The sequence below is a fragment of the Muscardinus avellanarius genome, assembly GCF_963383645.1.
Source record: "Muscardinus avellanarius genome assembly, chromosome: 16".
Lineage (NCBI taxonomy): Eukaryota > Metazoa > Chordata > Mammalia > Rodentia > Gliridae > Muscardinus > Muscardinus avellanarius.
The window spans coordinates 1,009,694-1,027,515 of NC_137802.1; the positions used below are offsets into that span (position 1 = coordinate 1,009,694).

A 17,822-nucleotide genomic window follows, 5' to 3' on the forward strand; every position below is an offset into this window, starting at 1 on the left:
GCCCAGCTCCCTCCTGCGCCACGCGGTGGGGCCGCCGGCCCGCTCCTGTCCCGCGACAGCTTCTCGAAGGCCGCCAGGCCCATGTCCAGCCCCGCGCCGGCTCGGCCTGGGGCGCGGACCCAGACATCGCGAAGTCCGTTCGTGCTAGCCCGTTCTCAGCAGCCGGACACCTCCGGAGTCGGAGCGGGAACTCCTGAGACCTTCACGCTGCCTGTGTGGCTTTCAGACTGCACAGCTCCTACGTCCATCTTCCAAAAATCAGCTTTGTTTTTTGTTTTGCGCATAAACTGCAGACTTGAAACTCTTCCAGAAACTCAACGAAACACCGGGAAGCCCAACTTTCAGCCGGAATTCCTGAAAACGTACACATTCAAAACATAATAGGGAAGACAAGCCTCTTCAGGGAATGGGGAAGGCTACGTGTTTAAGTTAAGCCCACTACGAATGGAAGAAGGCCGGGGCGAGGCCGGGCGGGCGCCGGGCGTGCGCGTCACCGGCCGCGGCCATAGCCGGGGAAGAGCTGGCTGAGCACCGTCTGCAGCGGCCGGTTCACTTGCATGGCGTAGCTGCGGCCCAGGTCGTGGCGGCAGGCCGGGCAGCTGAACACCTGCGCCCGGAAGGACCTGTCCAGGCAGTCCTGCAAGACAGGGCAGGGTGAGAAGCCGCCCGCCCCAGGCCAGCCGGGGTCCCAGGCGAGAGGCCCCGGGCCCCGAGGCTTCCTTTACTGGGGGTGCAGCCTGCCCGCCCCCCCGCTCACTCCGGCCCCCAGGCCGGGCCCTCAAGCCCAATGGGCTCCAGTGGTGCCTGGATGCCTCGCTAGGGCTCCCCGGTGGTCCCCGGCCAGGCCTACACCCCGCCTGCCCCGCAAGGGCTCCCGAGCGCCAAGACGGGAGCAGCGCCAGGTGCCCTCGCCCCTCGGCACGAGCGCCAGGCTCCGAAGGCCAGGCCCGCGTGGCGGCCCACCTTGCACACGTTGTGCCGGCAGTCGGTGGTGACGGGCTGGAACACCAGCTCCTGGCAACAGATGCACTGGAACGCCTCCTCCACTTTGCTCAGGAACGCCTGGAACTGGGGAGCAGGGTCGTGAGGCGCCCCCGGCCTTGCCCGTACCCCGGTGAGCAGTGAGGCTACAGCACGGGGCCCGAGGGACAGAACGGGGACTCGGCCGGCGTCAGGAGGGATGCGGAGGCACCCAGGGACCAGGCCGCGCCCCGCAGGACACCAGGCTGCAGCGGTGGCCAGAGCCGCGCGGTGGGAACCCAAGGTGTGGGCCAGCAGCCCAGGGACGCAGCCACGCAGAGGGCAGCGCCGGGGTCAGGAGGAGGGCACTCCTTATAATCTCAGTACTTGGGAGGCTGAGACAGGAGGACCACAGGTTTGAGGCCTGCCTCAGCAACTTAGTGAGACCTTATTTCAAAAAAAGAAAAATGAGGCTAATCCCAGCATTCGGGAGGCAGAGACCGGGGGATCGTGGTTTTCAGACAGCCTCAGCTACTTGGCGAGGCCCTTCATGACTCAGTGACACCATATTTCAAAAATAAAGACAAAAATAAGACTGGGGGTGCAGCTCGAGGTAGAATGGCCCTGGGCTCCATCTCCAGGACCACACAAAAAAAACAAAAACAGGAAAAAAACCCAGGGCTGGGCGTAGCTCAGGGGTCGAGCGCCCCTAGGTTCCATCCCTGGAAGTGCAGAACGGACGACATAAGGCCAGATGTGACCATCCACCTGCCCGCCGCTCTCCCCGGGCACACCCAGACAACTGGAAGCGGGGAGCGGGCCGTTCGTGTTGGAGGCCAGGGTGCCAGCAGTGAGAGGGCAGAGCCACCGAGCGTCCGTTCTGGAAGGACAGACAGCGCAGAGAGGGCCGTCCGCAGCTGGAGGACGGCCAGCACTCACCGGCCCGTCGTGGAGGGAGCCGAGCACCTCGTTCCACAGCTTGGCGTTGCCCTGGTCCTCCCTGATGAGGCTGCTCTGCTGCGCCGTGAGGCTGTAGGGCTCCAGCTTGGTCTTCTTGGCGGAGCGCGGCGCCGGCGCGCACGAGCCTTCACACTTGCGCTTGCCCTTGGCCTTCCTGGGCGGCGTGAGGCCTTCCCCCGGCTCGCCGCCCGCGGCCGGCCGCTTGCCGTTCTCCTTCTCCTTCTCCCTGTTGGCCAGCGCCTCCAGGTAGCCTTCGGGGTACTGCGGGGGAGCCGGCCGTGAGCTGTGCAAGCTCCAGGCGCCCACGAGAGCAGACGGGGCCGGCTGGAGTCCAGGAGCGCAAGCCCGGCCCCGGCAACGCGGCCCGGCCCCTCGGTGAGAACTTGGGGACGGAAGCCAGCCCTGAGTCCTGCTCCCACCGGAAAGACCGCCACACAACGCCGCTTCTCTCTCTGTGGTATGAAGACTATACCCAGAGTCCTTCCACCTCTCAGCAACACCCTAGCCCCCCATTTTTTATTTTTTTGCAGTACTGGGGCTGGAACCCAGAAGCACTGTACCTCCGAGCTACACCCAGCCCTATTTTTTAGTCTTTATTCTGATACAGGGTCTCACTGAGTTGCAGAGGGCCCCATTAAGAAGCTGAGGCTATCCTTGAGCCGCGATCCTCCTGTCTCAGCCTCCTGAGTGCTGAGATTGCAAGAGTGCACCGTGACACCTGGCTTATTTTTTTTATTTCCAAACAGTCTTGCAAGTTACTAAGACTGGCCTCGAACCTGCGATCCTCCTGTCTTGGCCTCCCTAGTCCTGGGATGACAGGCCTGCGCCAGCACAGCCATTCTTGCTGCGGGCTCCTCAGCTTCTGAAGGTCCTGATACACGACCTTCGTACTGGGGGGCGCTGGGGACGGAACTCAGGGGCAGTCCACCTCCGAGGCACACCCCAGCTGGTACTTTTACTTAGAAACTAGGTCTCCCTGGGTCGCCGGAGACTCGCTGTTTGAAGCGGCTGGCCTGGAGCCTGGCTCTGCACTCTGCTATAGACCGCGGGTCATGGAAGGGGTGGAAAACGCCAGTGCCGGCAGGAGACCCGCTGCTGTCCCCGGCGGAGGAAGAGGAAGCTTCCAGGAGCCCCCGCCGTGGGCGCCGCGATGGCGGCCCTGGGCTCTGCACGGGCTCTCTGGTTTTAGGAGTAAGGGCTAATCACCAGAGAAAAGCCCAGATTCCAATCGGACCTGCTCCTGACCTCCCACAGCCAGGCCGGCAAGGCCGCTCCCGCTCCAGCACTGCAGGCTCAAGGCCAGCCTCTGCAACTTACAAGACCTTCAGCAACCCAGCGAGATAAACACAGAAAGGGCCGGGGAGGAACACCCTGGCTCAATCCCGGTAACACCAAAGAAAGAAAAAGGCCTACGCACATCCACAGGCAAGTGAGCGCCACGGAGCCGGAGCCCTCCCCGGAGCCGCCCGCGGCTCCCGCCCGCGCGCCCGGAGCCCGGCGCACCTGCATGGTCAGGCCCAGCTTCTTGATCCGGTCCTTGCCCTCCTTGGTCCAGGGCCCCGGCTCGTCGTCATCCCTGCGCAGGAGGTAGCGCCACACGAGGAAGCCAGACTTGCCCTTCTCGGGCCAGTACTTCACCACCTGCGGAGAGCGGCCACGGTGGGCGGGGCCTGTGATGGGCGGGGCCGGGCCCGGGTCTGTGGTGGGCGGAGCCTAGCCCAGGCCTGTGGTGGGCGGGGCCGGGCCCGGGTCTGTGGTGGGCGGAGCCTAGCCCAGGCCTGTGGTGGGCGGGGCCTGGCCCGGGCCTGTGGTGGGCAGGGTCCAAGCTGGGGCCGTGGTGGGCAGGGTCCAAGCTGGGGGCGTGGTCTGGCCTGTGGTGGGCGTGGTCTGGTCTGTGGTGGGCGGGGCCTCACCTTATAGATGCCGTCATAGCGGTTGCCCTCGGCCGGCGCGTACTTGCTGTGCTTGCCTCCCTTGACGTTACGCACCACACGCACCGGCTTCCCTGAGCGCCAGTCCTTGGACTCCGCGCCCTCCTTGTCGTTGATGGGGGCGCTGCAGTTGAGAGCCAGGGCCCTGCAGGAAGGCGAGACCCCAGGTGCTGCAGGCCGGCGGGGCCGCCCCCAAGAGGCGCTCAAGCCCCCGCCTGCGGCCCTCCTTGGCACCAGGGGCCCAGCAGCCGTCAAGGCTCCTCACCCAGGGACTCGGGAGGCCGAAGCAGGAGGATGGCCAGCTCTGGAGCCGTAATTTTTTTTTTTTGGTGGTACTATGGATGGAAATAGGGGCCTTCTACCTCCAAGATACACTCCCAGACCTATTATATTTGGAAGCAGACTCTCACTAAGCTGCTAAGGCTGGCTTTGAACCTGCAAGATCCTCCTGTTTCAGCCTCCCGAGTGCTGGGATGACGGATGCGGCCACCACAGCTGGAGCCATGAGGCTCAGCCCAGCAGGTGGGCAGCAAGCTCATCCTTGGATGTGCGTCTCGTGGCGTGGGGCCGAGCACAGAGCCCAGTGATGCCCGTCTGCCACGGAGCTCACCCCGCCCTCAGCTCCTGCTGAGCCGTGAGGAGCCCACCAAGTGCCTGGGATGCCCAGGCCGGCCCGAGCCTGCGATCCTCCCCCAGGTACAAGGGTCCCGCGCCCCGCGGACCTGTTGGTGTTGGTGAGCTTCTGATCACACGACTGCTCCGCCGTCCGCTTGTTGCCAGAGAGATCGCGCCCACCGCTGCCTGTGTACGTGAAGAAATTCCCATGGTCCTGCAACAGATGAGAAGCCGGCTGAGCCCTCCAACAGGGCAGAACGATGCCCCAGGAACGCCCGCTCTCCGCCCAACCAGGAAGCGGCCGGGCCTGGGAGGGCAGGTGCAAGAACAGCCTCTGCCACTTGGTAAGACCTCAGCAACCTAGCAAGACCCTGTTTCCAAGTAAGAAACAAGGCTGGAGGTAGCTCAGAGGGAGAACGCTCCTGGGTTCCATCTCCAGGACTACAAACAGTAAACACGGCCAAGCCCACGCATACTCACCACGTCGTCCTCGTAGCCCCCCGCCAGGACCAGGGAGTAAGCGCCGTCATTGCTGCGGCCGTGGATGCCCGCCACGTGCGGCCGATGAACACCAGACTCGCTGACCTGCAGGCGGGGTCGAGACGGTCAGCACCCCTGCAGTGACCATGCAGGAGCCACCCTCTGCGGTGTGAATGAAGTCACCAGCCCCTGCGCCGCCCCTCGTCCAGGGGACGCCAGGCACGTGCACCTTCCACCCCAGAGAGCCACCTAGCCCCGCTTCGGCTGTGTGCAAGGACCTCTTCCTCCGCCTGGAGGCACAGGCCAGAGGCTGGGGGCACGCAGCCCTCCTGGCCACAAGTTGGGGCTTGTGCAAAGCGGGCCCCTCTCCCTCCTTTCTTTTATAGTACTAGGGATTGAACCCAGGGGTTCATACCCTCCCTCTGAGCTACATCCCCAGCCCTTTTAATTTTTTAATTATTTGCAGTCCTGGGGATGGGACCCGGGGATGTTCTACCTCTGAGCTCCATCCCCAACCCTATTTTTTATTCTTTATTTTGAAACAGGGCCTAAGTAGCTGAGGCTGGCCATAAACCTGCGATCCTCCCATCTCAGCCTCCTGAATGCTGGGGTGACGCGCGTGCGCCGCCACGCCCGGCTTTTATTTTAGAACAGGCTCTAAGTCGCTGAGGCGCCAATCCCGTCTCAGCCTCCCAATGCTGGGACGAACTGGGTGCCACCAGGCCAGCTAAGCAGGTCCCTTTCCAGCGAGTCCCACTGTGCCCTGGCCCAGCGGGTCCCGGAGGGGTCTCGGCCTGAGCGCCGCTTCACTCCTGGCGGCCGGAGGGGCTCGGAGCCGGCCTCCCACGCGGGGTGGGGGCGCCGCAGGTACCTGGACGCGGAACCTCCACATGGTGCCGACGGGGATCCCAGGGATGGGGCCGTAGTGGTTGGACGGGACGATGGTGCACTCCTTCGTGCGCCCCACGCACGCCATGCCCTGCCGCGCGGGGAGAGGACAGCGTGAGCGCGCAGGGGGGGAGGGGGGCGCAGCCGGGGTGCGGGCGCTGGCGGGCAGATGGCCTCACCTTTCCCCAGTCACGCTGCGAGGACGACGTGGCCGACGCCATCTTGGCCTTCTTCTTGCTCTCCTTCAGCCTCTCCCCGGCCAGCACCACCTCGCTGGCGTCATTGCGGCAGTCTGGGCAGTACCTGTGGACGGGAGGGTCACTGCGGGGCGCGGCCCGGAGCCGGGCCCCCACCGCGCCCACGGCCCGCTCAGGGTTCAAGTCTCAGGCTAAATGAGAATGCAGCTGGGTCCCAGATCCCGGGAGGCGGAGGCAGGAGGATCGCACAGGCTCAAAGCCGGTCTCAGCTGGCTTAAGAGACCCCGTTTCCAGTAAAAAGTAGGTCTGGGAGTGCAGCCCCGAGGTAAAAGCTCCTGGGTTCCATCCCCAGTACCACCACAAAAATAAATAAATAAATAAATAAATAAATAAATATACATATATCAGGCTGAGGTATCACTCAGAGGTCAAATGCCCCTGGGTTTGATCCCCAGTATCACAAAAATAAATAAATTTTATAAAAGAATAGACAAGGGAGCGCTTGTTTAACAAGAGGCTGCGAGTGGTGCAGCCACCAGGCCTCTACTTGGGAGGCAGACAGAGGCTAGAAGTAGCGAGACACTTTCAAAAAACAAAATAGGGCTGGGGCTACAGTAGAGATGGAAAGCCTCTGGGTTCAAGACACACACACACACACACACACACACACACACACACACACACACACACACACACACACACACAGGCTCCGTCCCTAAGGCCACTTCCTGCCCTGGGCCCCATCCTCCTGCTGCGCAAGCTCGCGGTGAGCGCGGCCCAAGGGCCTGGGAGCCCCAAGGACGCAGGACAGAACAGCCGGCAGGCGCGGGCCGGCTCTTCCCATTACAGGGTGGCCGCAAGGCACTGGCCGCCCATGTCAGTACCCGGCCGGGGAAGGGCCCCGCAGCGCTGTGCGCCGGAGCCAGCCGCCAGCCTTTCTTCCTCTTTTTTCTAATTGGATTGGACCCAGAAGCATTGCAACTCCAAGCTCTATACCCCACACCTGTTCTTTTTTTTTTTTGCATTACTAGGGATGGGACCCAGGGGCTTCGACCTCTGAGCTCCACCCCCTGCCCTAGTTTTTATCTCCACTTTAAAACAGGGTCTCACTAAGGTGCAAAAGGCCTCCCTAAGTCGTAGCTGAGGCTGGCCGAGAACTGCGATGCCCGCCTCCGCCTCCCGGCCCTGGGATGCGCTCACCACTCCTCCTCGGGGGGCACGCTGGTGAGGGGCGGGCTCAGGCAGTACAGGTGGTACGCCATGTCGCACTCGTCGCACATGAGCTGCTTCTCGGGCGCCTCGCGGCCGCCGCACTCATGACAGGCACAGATGCGGCACAGCTTGCTGGGGTCGTCCTTGCAGTACTTGCAGATGGGGCCGCTCTTGCCTGCGGGGACACGGGCCGCAGCTGAGCGGGCGCCGCAGGCAGAGCCCGCCCGCGGGCCCGGGGCAGGGCTCCAACTCACGCCTCGTGGGGTTCTCGAGAAAGGAGCTGGCGTCACCCGGGCGCTCGATCTTGAAGATTTCATTCACAAACATGATCCGACAGTCATTCAGGGAGTCGCCCCTGCGGGAACGTCCAGAAACGTTACAAGAGCCCAGCTGGACGCGTGTAACCCAGCATTCGGGAGGACACAGGAGGATCGCAGGTTCGAGGTTAGCCTCAGCTACTTAGCCCTCCACAACTCAGACCCTGTTTCCAAATAAGAAGTAAAATCAGCCTGGGGTTTAGCTCAGAGGTAAAACGCCTCTGGGTCCAATCCCGGGTACCACCAAAAAACCAAACTAACAAACATATGTGCGCGTACACACGTACGCACACGGCTAGTGGCAGAGCTGTGAGGTAGAGCGCCTCTGCGTTCAATCTCCAGCACCACGACAAAAAAAGGGGGCGCAGCAAGAACCCTGAGCGGAAACGCTTCTGATTCTTTTGGTCAAAGCCACGAGGGGATGGCAGGTGTGCGCAATACCCGGCCTGCTTTTCACAATGGAGGATCGAACCCAGGGGCAGTCCACCCAGAGCACCCCCAGGACTTTTTTTGCGGTACTGGGGATGGAACCCCAGTACCAGAGGGGCATTCTACCTCTGAGCTCCACCCCCAGCCCAGTTTTCTTTTCCTTTTTTTGGTGGCACTGGGGTTCCTGGAAGCCCTTCTACATCCGGGCTACACTCCCAGACCTATTTTTTTTATTTTTTATTTGGAAACAGGGTCTCTTAAGCCAGCACAACTGGCTTGGAACCTGCGCAATCCTCCTGTCTCCGCCTCCCAAGCGCGGGGATTACAAGCGTGCGCCACCACGCCCGGCTTCCATTTTTTATTCTTTATTTTGAAACAGGGTTTCACCGAGTTGCTAAGGGTGGCCTTGAACCTGTGACCCCCCCCCAAGCCTCCTTAGTGGCTGGGATAGCGGCCTGCACCCCACCCCCGGTCCAGCCACTTTTCTGACCCTCCGGAGCCAGGGCTCCTCCCCTCGGGCAGCACGGCGGCCCGAGTCCCATGGAGAACCTCCCCGTCACCTAGATGGCCGCGCTGGCCAGGCCGGGCAAGGCCAAAGCTGAGGGCCCGTGGCCCTGCCTGCCTATGGTCAGGGAAGCGGGGCAGGAAGGTGGCTGGAGCCGGCGCGCGGGCCGGGCAGTGTGGAGAGCCTGCCGGTGCCAGGGACTGGGGCTAGCGGCCTCACTCACCCCAGCACCACGTTGGCGTAGAGCTCCCGCAGCGTCCGCGTCTCCCGCTTCCTGCAGATCTGGGCGTCGTACCAGAAGCCGCGCTCCTTGGGGTGGTCGGCGTTGTAGTTGAGCATGACCACCTGGCCCACCGCCAGCTCCTCCCAGCGCAGCACGGTGCGCGCACGCGTGCGCACGTCCCGCGAGTGCAGCTTGGCCACGCCGTTCTCCGGGTAGCTGGTGGAAGGAGGCGCCTGAGACCCAGGAGCCCACGCTCGCCCTTCGGCAGGGAGCACGGTTCCACGGGGGTCTGTGCAGATGTGATCGCTCTGGGCGAGGTAGACTAGGCTTTGTGCTGGGGACAGAACTCGAGGACTTTCTACCTCCGAGCCACACCCTGAGCACCTCGGGGAGCAGGGCTCCCTCAACTGCTCAAGCTTGAGCCACAACCCGCCTCTGCCTACCAGCAGCGCAGTGACGGGCACGCACCAGGGCGCCCAGCCTCTCCAGTGCTACTGAGCCAGACCTCAACCAGGCCCGGCGGCACACACCTCTCACCCCAGGGCTCGGAGGCCGAGAAAGGAGGACTGCAGGTCTGAGGACAGCTCGACAACTGAGCGAGGCCTTCCGCAACCTAGTGAGACCTTGTTTCCAAACAGGAAATAAAACAGGGCCAGAAACCGTTCCAGGCAGAAGGGCCCAGGAGAGCAGACAGAGCCCCCGGCAGCCACCCCCAGGCAGGGCGCTGCGACGCGGAGGCGGGTGGGGTGGCGGCGCGGTGGCCAGGCTCCGCACTTACTCGTCGTATTTCACGTGGTACATCACGTCCTCCTCGGGAGCGGGGCCCGTGGAGCTACTGGGCTCGTCCGCAGGCGGCACCTTCCGCTGCACCCGGACCACCTGCGCCTCAAACCACGCCCCCATCGAGGTGTCCCGGGCGTCCACGTAGTCGTTGACCTGCGAGGAGCAGGGCCGCTGAGTCTGCAGAGCACGCGAGGCCCCCACACAGGACCGGGCCAAGGGCACGGCCCCGCCAGCTCACCACGGCTGCCCCGGCCAAGGGGGACCAGGAGACCCGCTTCTCAAGACGCCAGGCCAGCCTCAGCAGGCGAGCAAGGCCGTCCAGTGTGGCTAGGAGCCCAGAAGCGTTCTACCTTTATTTTTTACTTTTGTGGTACTGGGGATGGAACCCAGGGGCTTTTCTACCTCTGGGCTACACTGCCAGACCTACTTTATATTTTATTTAGCGATAGGGTCTCGCTCAGTAGCCGAGGCTGGCTTCGAACCTGTGCGATCCTCCTGTCTCAGCCTCCTAAGCGCAGAGATGACAAGCGTGCGCCACCACGCCCGGCACTATCTTTTTGTCCCCACTGGTCTCAGTGGGGGGAAGGGGTGGCGCACGCTTGTCATCCCAGCATTTGGGAGGCTAAGTCAAAGGATCGTGGCTCGAGGACAGCCTCAGCTACTTTGTGAGGCCCTTTGCGACTCAGTGAGACCCTGATTCAGAGGCAGAATGCCCCTGGGTTCCATCTCCAGTGCTGCGAAAGAAAAAAGAAAAAGAGAGAAAGAAGCAGGGGCTCGCTAAGTTGCTGTCTCACCACTTGCTGAGGCTGGCCTCAAACCTGCAACTCTCCTGTCTCGGCCTCCCATGTGCTGGAGTTCCCGGCACACAGCAGCAAGCCCGGCCGCCGAAGTCCCTCGTGGCTAGGGGAGCGCCCCTCGCGCTCGGCCGCGCAGGCCAGGCTGCACGGGCCTCACCTTGTACAGCGCCTGGTCGGTGTCCACCCAGTCGTCCTCGTCCTCCAGGCCGGCCTTGCTGTCGGCCTCGGGGGCCGCCTCACCGTGCGTGGACGACTTGTCGGACTCGCTCTGGCCCAGGCAGCAGCCCGAGTCGGTGTCAGAGAGCTCAGAGTCCCGCTCCTTGTGGCTGGGCGGTGGCGCCGGGCTCTGGCGGACCAGCAGCTGGATGATGTCGTTCAGGCGCACATCATAGTCGAAGAGTGTGTGGCCGTCCTCCATCTGTGAGACCAGACACGGGCCCTGGGTCTACAAGCCAGACTGGAGCAGGCGGGCCGCACCACCACCCTCCGGCTCCAGGAGCTTTGTTTCTGGTGGTGTGTGTTTACAGCCCACCCAGGAAACACCGCTGAGGCCTGGGGACCCGCGAGGCCATCACCCTGGTGGGCAGTGGCCAGGGACACGGACAGGGCCCTGCGGCGCCCAGGGTGGTGCGCAGTGCGTGCGGAAGAGGGACGCAGCCCAGCTCACACCACACACACACCCGCAGCGTGTGGCCGGAGCGCCCCGCCCCTCCCTTCACTCCTTATCCTGAAACCCCACCTGTCAAGCAGGAGAAGACAGGGGTTCCTAGGGCCACACCCACCGAGGAGGCCGGGGGCGAGGTAGGAGCCTGAGCTGCTGCACCGCTCCGCCCCGAGAGAGAACAGATCCCTCCCGGGGGTGCTGACGGGTGAGCGTCAGCTCAGGGTGCTGAGCTGAGTCCCTGGCCGCCCCCGTGCAGTGACAGGAGCTCCCGGCACAGCCACACGTGTCCACAGTAAGGCCCAGGGTCGCTGGGCGCACGCCTGTCATCCCAGTATCTGGAAAGAGCGCGGGTTACGGCCAGCCTCTGTCGCTTAAGACCCCGTTTCAAAATGAATAAAGGGTGTAGTTCAAGAGGTAGGCACGGTGCCCCCGGCTTCCATCCCCAGTAACGCCAAAAAAAAATTAAGGCCCTAGCGGAAAGTGAGGAGACCACTGCAGGGGAGCTGGACGCCCACAGGCCGGCGCCCCAGCTTGGGGTGTCTGTGCACACGCACACTCCCCCTGCCCGCAGCCGCGGGTCCCAGGGCAGAGGGGACAGGTCGCCCGGCACCCAGCCCGGCACACCGCGGACGGCGTGATCCAGTCACACGGCGGACGGGCACGCGGGGAGAAGCTGCGTGGCCGGCACCGCAGCGCGCACGGACCCCGAGGACGCGGAGCTCGGGGAGAAGCGGCCACGCGGCGTGCGAGCGGTGACGGGACCCGTGCAGGCCAGGCAGGTCCAGAGACGGGAAGCGGGTCTGTGGGTGCTGGGAGGGGACGGGGAAGGCAGATGGGGGGGCCTGGGCGTCCTTCGACCGGTGAAGTTCCGGCACTCTGCAGTCTGACCTAAAACCACTCAACTGGACCCTAAATGGCTACACTACAGGCGCGGCGGGCACGCTCGTCATCCCGGTGCTGGGGAGGCCGAGACGGGCGATCGTGGTTTGCAGCCAGCCAAGTCTACTTAGTGAGGCTCAGAACCCAGTGAGACCCTGTTCCAAATAAAGAATAAAAAAAAAAGGGCTGAGGGTGGAGCCCTATTTATTTTTATTTTGAAACAGGCTCTAGGTTGCCAAGGCCAGCTTCGAACCTGTGACCCTCCGTCTCAGCCTCCCAAGGACCAGGATTACAGGTGTGCACTACAAGACCTAAAAAGTCGTCACGCTGGCCTCGTGTGAGGCGAGGGCGGCGGCACTCGGTGCCAACGCCATTTCCCTGACGCCGCGCTGACGTCGCGCACCTCCCACTGTTCAGCCCTTCAGCAGGTTTGCCCATCTCTGCCAGCCCATCCACGGGCCCACGGGGAGATCCGCTACGATACAGGACAGTTCAGCCGGGCGTGGTGCCGCTACCTGTGATCCGAGGCTTGAGAGGCTCAGACAGGAGAATCACAGGTTCGCGCCTGGCCCCTACAACTTGTCAAGGCCCTCAGCAACTCAAAAAGGCCCTGTTTCTAAATAAGACCTAACCCGGGTGATGTGGTGGCACACACCCAACATCCCGGTACTTGGGAGGCTCAGCCAAGAGGATGGCGGGTGCGAGGCCAGCCTCAGCACCCTAACAAGACCACTTCAAAAGCAAAACAAGGCCGGGCGTGGTGGCGCACGCTTGTAATCCCCGCGCTTGGGAGGCGGAGACAGGAGGATCGCGCAGGTTCGAAGCCAGCCGTGCGTGCTGGCTTAGGAGACCCTGTTTCCAAATAAAAATGTAAAAATAGGTCTGGGAGTGTAGCCCATAGGTAGAAGGGCTTCCAGAACCCCAGTACCACCAAAAAAAAAAAAAAAAAAGCAAAACAAAACAAGGCCAGGCGTGGCGGCACAGCTTGTAACCCCAGCATTTGGGAGGGGGAGGATGAGAATCACGGCTCGCGATACTTGGGGAGGCCCTTCGCAGCTCAGCAAGATCCCGGCTCAAAATAAAAAGATTAAAAAATAGGGCTGGGGTATAGTTCCTCTGGGTTCCATCCCCAGTACCCCACACACACACACACACACACACACACACACACACACACACGTCAGAGGTGGAAGTTGGAGGGAGGTGTCCCTGGTCCCAATCCTCAAGACTACAAAAGAGGAAAAGAGGACAAGCCAGGTGCGGCAGCGCACGCCCCTAACCCCAATACTCGAGAGGCTGAAACAGAAGGGGTGCAGACTCAAGGCCGGCCTCAGCAAGCAGTAAGATTCTCAGCAACCTGGCAGGATCCTGTCTCAAAATAAAATTAAGCCGGGAATGGTGGCGCACACTTGTAATCCCAGCACTTGGGAGGCTGAGACAGGAGGATCTGGGTTCAAGGACAGCCTCAGCTACTGAGTAAGGCCTTCTGCAACTGAGCCCCTGTTTCAAAATAAAGAATAAAAAAGAAAGGCCGGGCATGGTGGTGCACGCTTGTAATCCCCGCACTTGGGAGGCTGAGACAGGAGGATCGCACAGGTTCGAAGCCAGCCTCAGCTACTTAGTGAGGCTCTCAGCAACCTAGTGGGACCCTGTTTCCAAATAAAGTATAAAAAAGGTCTGGGAGGATAGTCCGGAGATAGAAAGCCTCTGGGTTCCACCCCAGTACCACCAAAAAAAAAAAAAAATTAATTAAATTAAAATAGGGCTGGCCTCATAGCTGAGAGGTAGAATGCCCCTGGGTTCAATATGGGAAGGAAGGAGGGAAGGAAGGATGGAGGGCAATCTCACCAAGTTTCCGCACTGCCCTCACGCCTGCCATCCTCCTGCCTCTGCCTCCCAAGACCTGGGCTGAGGCCCTGAGACCTGGCTTCAGGCTTAAGCTTTCAGTTTCAAGTGGTCAGCAGCCGACAGACTGGCCGCATCCACTACAGCTCTGGGGCTCCTCACGCAGGACAGGACACAGCGGGCCCTCCAGGCCTGGAAGGCGTCTTCCCACGCAGCGGCAGCGGCCTGGGCCCCATCTACGGCACGCCGCTCCGGGCGCAGCGGGGCCCAGCCACCGCCTCCCGAGGCCAGGGCGCTGCGCAGGGGCACGGATGGGCCCCTGGGTCTCGCTGTCGCCCAGGCCGGCCTTGGCACGCCAGGCAGGCCAGGAGAAAGGGACGCAGTGCCCCTGGGGCCACCTGAGCTGGCTCCACGCAGAGGCACGGGCAGTGTGCGGGCGGCGAGCGCCGTCCTACCGCACGCCCGACTGCCCGTACCGAGCGGCACCGGGATGAGTCGCCTTGCAAGGCCGCCCTGGCCACCATTCCGACCAGCTTTCACTGACCTCAACGCCGGCTCTGAGGCCTGGCCTAGCTAGCCACTTTCCTGAGTAGGTCATGTACCGGATCAGTGCTGTCCAGCGGGGCCCGTCCCTCACCAGGGAGCCCAGGCAGGATTACGGAGCCTTCCTTGCAGGCCAGGCAGCGGCTAGGTCACCGGCCCAGCTCATCAGGGTCTCGCAGGGCCAGCCATGTTTGCAGGATGGGGAGGGAAACGGGCAGTCAGGCAGTGGCTGGGCAGACGCCCTGGGGTCGGGGAGGATCTGGGAAGACCTGAATGGCCTGCTGTTATTTTTATGGGCAGCTAAAATAAGGCTGTCAGGTGCCTCTGCTTGCGCCCAGAGCCCAAAAGCCACCACTCAAGAGACATAAATACCACCTACTCGGACCAGGAGGACCACCAGAACATCCTCGCACTTGCTGAAGACAGGCCCTGCTTTAAAACCTGTGGCCCTCTCCCCAGACCTTGGCCTGCTGTGTCCTGATTCTTTAAAAAATAAAGTAGAAGTCAGGCATGCTGGCATGCACTTGTAATCCCAATACTTGTACTTGAGAGGCTGAGACAGGAGGATCGCAGGTTGAAGCCCAGCCTCAACTACTTAGTGAGACTCAGCAACCTAATGAGACCGTTTCAAAACCAAAAATTATGCCGGGCGTGGTGGCACACCCTTGTCATCCCAGCGCTTGGGAGGCTGAGACAGGAGGATTGCGCAGGTTCGAGGCCAGCCTCAGCTACCGAGTGAGGCTCTCAGCAACTCAGTGAGACCCTGTTTCCAAAAAGTATAAAATGGGTCTGGGAGTGTAGCCCGGAGGTAGAAAAGCCCCTGGGCTCCACCCCCAGAACTACAAAAAAAATTTAAAAAGAAAAAGAAAAAAAAATAGGGCTGGGGGTGTATCTTGGAGGTAGGATGTCCCTGGGTTCAATCTCCAGTACCACAATAAAATAAAAAATAAGAATTTGGGGTGTAACTCGGGAGGCAGAACATCCCTGGGTTCAACCCCCAGTACAAAAAAACTAAAGCCACCCGAACGCGGTGGCGCACGCCTGTCATCCCAGCGTTCGGGAGGCTGAGACCAAAGGATCGCGGTTCGTGGCCAGCCTCAGCTCCTTAGTGAGGCCCTCTGCAACTCAGTGAGACCGTTTCAAAATAACGAATAAAGAACTTAAGAAAATATATATATATATACACACACATATGTACATACTATACGCATTGTATAATAACGTGTGTGTATAGAGGGCTGTGGGTGTGGTCGGAGGTAGAATGGCCCAGGTTCCATCCCCGGTATCACAAAAAAGGGGGGGCTGAGGAGGATGGGCAGAGGCTGATGCCCGGCTCAACCCAGAACTAAAGGGGCGGGCGGCGGAGTTAAAGGTTCCCAGGGCGGGCGGGCGGGCGGGCATGGCCCTGCCGACTCCCTGCGGGGCGGGCTCAGTCCCTCCCACCGCTGCGACCTGGGGCCAGGCTGCGTCACTGCCGAGAGGAAAACGGAAGCAGGCGACCACAAGTTCCTCCGACGCCCTGCAGGGGCGGGCCCTGGGCTTTGGAGCGAAGCAGGATCTCCTCCTAACAATGAAAGTTCCACTGCCGAAAAGAAACGCAGCGGTGAGAGCTCGGCTCAGACACCCGCGCGCTCGAATCCCGCGGCAGCCGGGACCGACCTGCCGGGCTGCGCCGCACCCGAGGGGCCCCGGGATGGAGGATCGCGAGTGGCCGTCGGGCGGGCCACCGCACGGAGGGCGCGGGCTTCTCGCTCCGCACACATTGCCCTGGGCCCGCAACACTGCTCACGGTTCCTGCCGCCGCCATCTACAAACGCGAGCCAGTCAATAAGGGTCAGCCTGGAACGGTCACAAGCGCTGGACCCACGCCCCCGGCACGTCCAAGTCTGCGAGGGGGCAGAAGTTCGCCCCAAAGACAAGTCAGAGAACACGAGCTGTGGGGAAGCGAGCCCAGCAAGAGGGGGCTGGTGGAAGCCGCGTGCGGGCGTGCGGCGGCGCGCCGGGCTCTCTCTGCTTCTGCTTGCGTGACGTGCGGGAGTTCTGCGGAGCGAGCTCGGTGCCGCCACAGCCGCCCCGAACCTAGGAGGCTAATCTGCCCTGGACCTGCCAGGCACGCAGTGGGTTTCACAAAAGAACGTTGGCAGCAGGGATTGAACCCAGGGGGCCTTCTACCTCTGTGCTACACCCGCAGCCCCTTTGTTCCTTCCTTGAAAAAGCGTCTTGCTAAGTTGCCAAGGGTCTCCCTAGGTTGCCGAGGCTGGCCTCGAACCTGCGATCCTCCCGTTTCAGCCTCCCAGGTCCTGGCACAGGCCACAGGGCCTGGCTCAGACATTCCGTAGGAAACCAACGATCTTGCTCTAAAGGGGCCCACCAAATGGCGGCTGAAAACCCCTTTGATGCCAAGACAAGCGCCCGTGGGAGGCGGCAGCTAAGGAGCAGGCGGCGGCGCTCCACTGGGAAGAAGGCAGCTCTGCCTGGCGATCCCAAGTCCTCTGCGTCTGGGATCCACTTCTCCTCCCTGCCCCGACGGGTTAAGGCGATTCTCAAGACATCCGACTCTCACAGGAAAGGGGGCTAGGCTCCCAGCTCACAACAGCGTGCCTAAGAAATTAACCACCTTGGCTCATCGGATCCGGCGCTGGCCCCGGCACGCCTGGCCAGCGCACAGCGCGTTTCCAGCCTAGACACCAGATGGCAGCAGTGCCCACTCGACACAGGACGACAACAGAGTCGGGCACGGGCGACTTTACTCTGTAGCCTCCTGGTCCAGGCCTCGCTGCCTCCGCCCCGCCCCGCACACAGAACCCACAGCTCCTCCCGCACCACCTCATCCCAGCCGGGGAACCCGGCCAGCAAGCCCGCTGTCCCCCAAAACACCAACCATGGAGAAACCCCGGGGGCCAACGAAAAAACGGCCCCCAAGCGTGACCAGCCGTGAACGCAAGATGGCCACTTTAACTACGACAAAAAAACCTGGCAACAGAGCGCAGGCTGCAGGCGAGGAGACCCCTCAGCCCGGGTGGGAAACGCACGCCGGACCCACCCACAGGTACCGTCCTCCTGAGCTGAGCCAAACTTCTGGGAAAACCACCCCCCGCCTGGGGCTTAATGGGCGCGGGCTGTGGGCTATCAGGACCTGCTGGAAAAGAAAAACCTGCTCCCTCCGGGCCACGAGAGGAGTCTGGGCCCGTGGGAGACGCCTCAGCCCCGTGGGCCACCTCTGACTCCACTCTAGGAATTCTCCCGAAGGGGAGTTTGGATAAGAGGAGCGTGTCAAAGAGCCCGGACGCGCGCCTGCTAGTGTCGACACGTGGGTCCGGCCTTTGTTCCCGCCTCTCTCGGGCATTTGAGGTTTCCGGGAGACTTGAAGTGGGACCAGACGAAGGGGGGCCTGTGTGTGCTGGTGGCTGCCCGGGCAGGACAAAGGCGCCACGGGCCTACCTGCTTGCCCCTGTAAAAGAGCCTCTGCAGGCCGGGCTCCACGTCAAACAGCTCCTTAATCTTGCGCCTCAGCTCCTCCACCTTGGTCAGCCTGGACAGAGAGTCCACGGTGTGCGTCTTCTTCCCGTCCATGGTGCGCACCTGGACCCACAT

General features: G+C 62.1%; 1 protein-coding gene across 3 annotated transcripts; it reads right to left on the reverse strand.

Annotated features, from left to right (window-relative positions):
• Window positions 1-490: 490 nt before the first annotated feature.
• Window positions 491-17,822, reverse strand: UHRF1 (ubiquitin like with PHD and ring finger domains 1; the record flags this gene model as incomplete). Of its 3 annotated transcripts, none has more annotated exons than XM_080712107.1 (15): window positions 491-637; window positions 964-1,062; window positions 1,900-2,181; window positions 3,424-3,561; window positions 3,834-3,996; window positions 4,574-4,680; window positions 4,947-5,051; window positions 5,818-5,925; window positions 6,014-6,137; window positions 7,232-7,418; window positions 7,498-7,598; window positions 8,718-8,933; window positions 9,496-9,653; window positions 10,455-10,715; window positions 17,670-17,822. In XM_080712107.1, 15 exons carry the CDS (start codon window positions 17,820-17,822, stop codon window positions 491-493), a joined length of 2,349 nt encoding a protein of 782 aa, XP_080568233.1. The 3 variants fall into 3 exon arrangements, with proteins under 3 accessions (XP_080568233.1, XP_080568232.1, XP_080568231.1); XM_080712106.1 differs by having other exon boundaries at window positions 964-1,068; XM_080712105.1 differs by having other exon boundaries at window positions 964-1,068; window positions 7,232-7,439.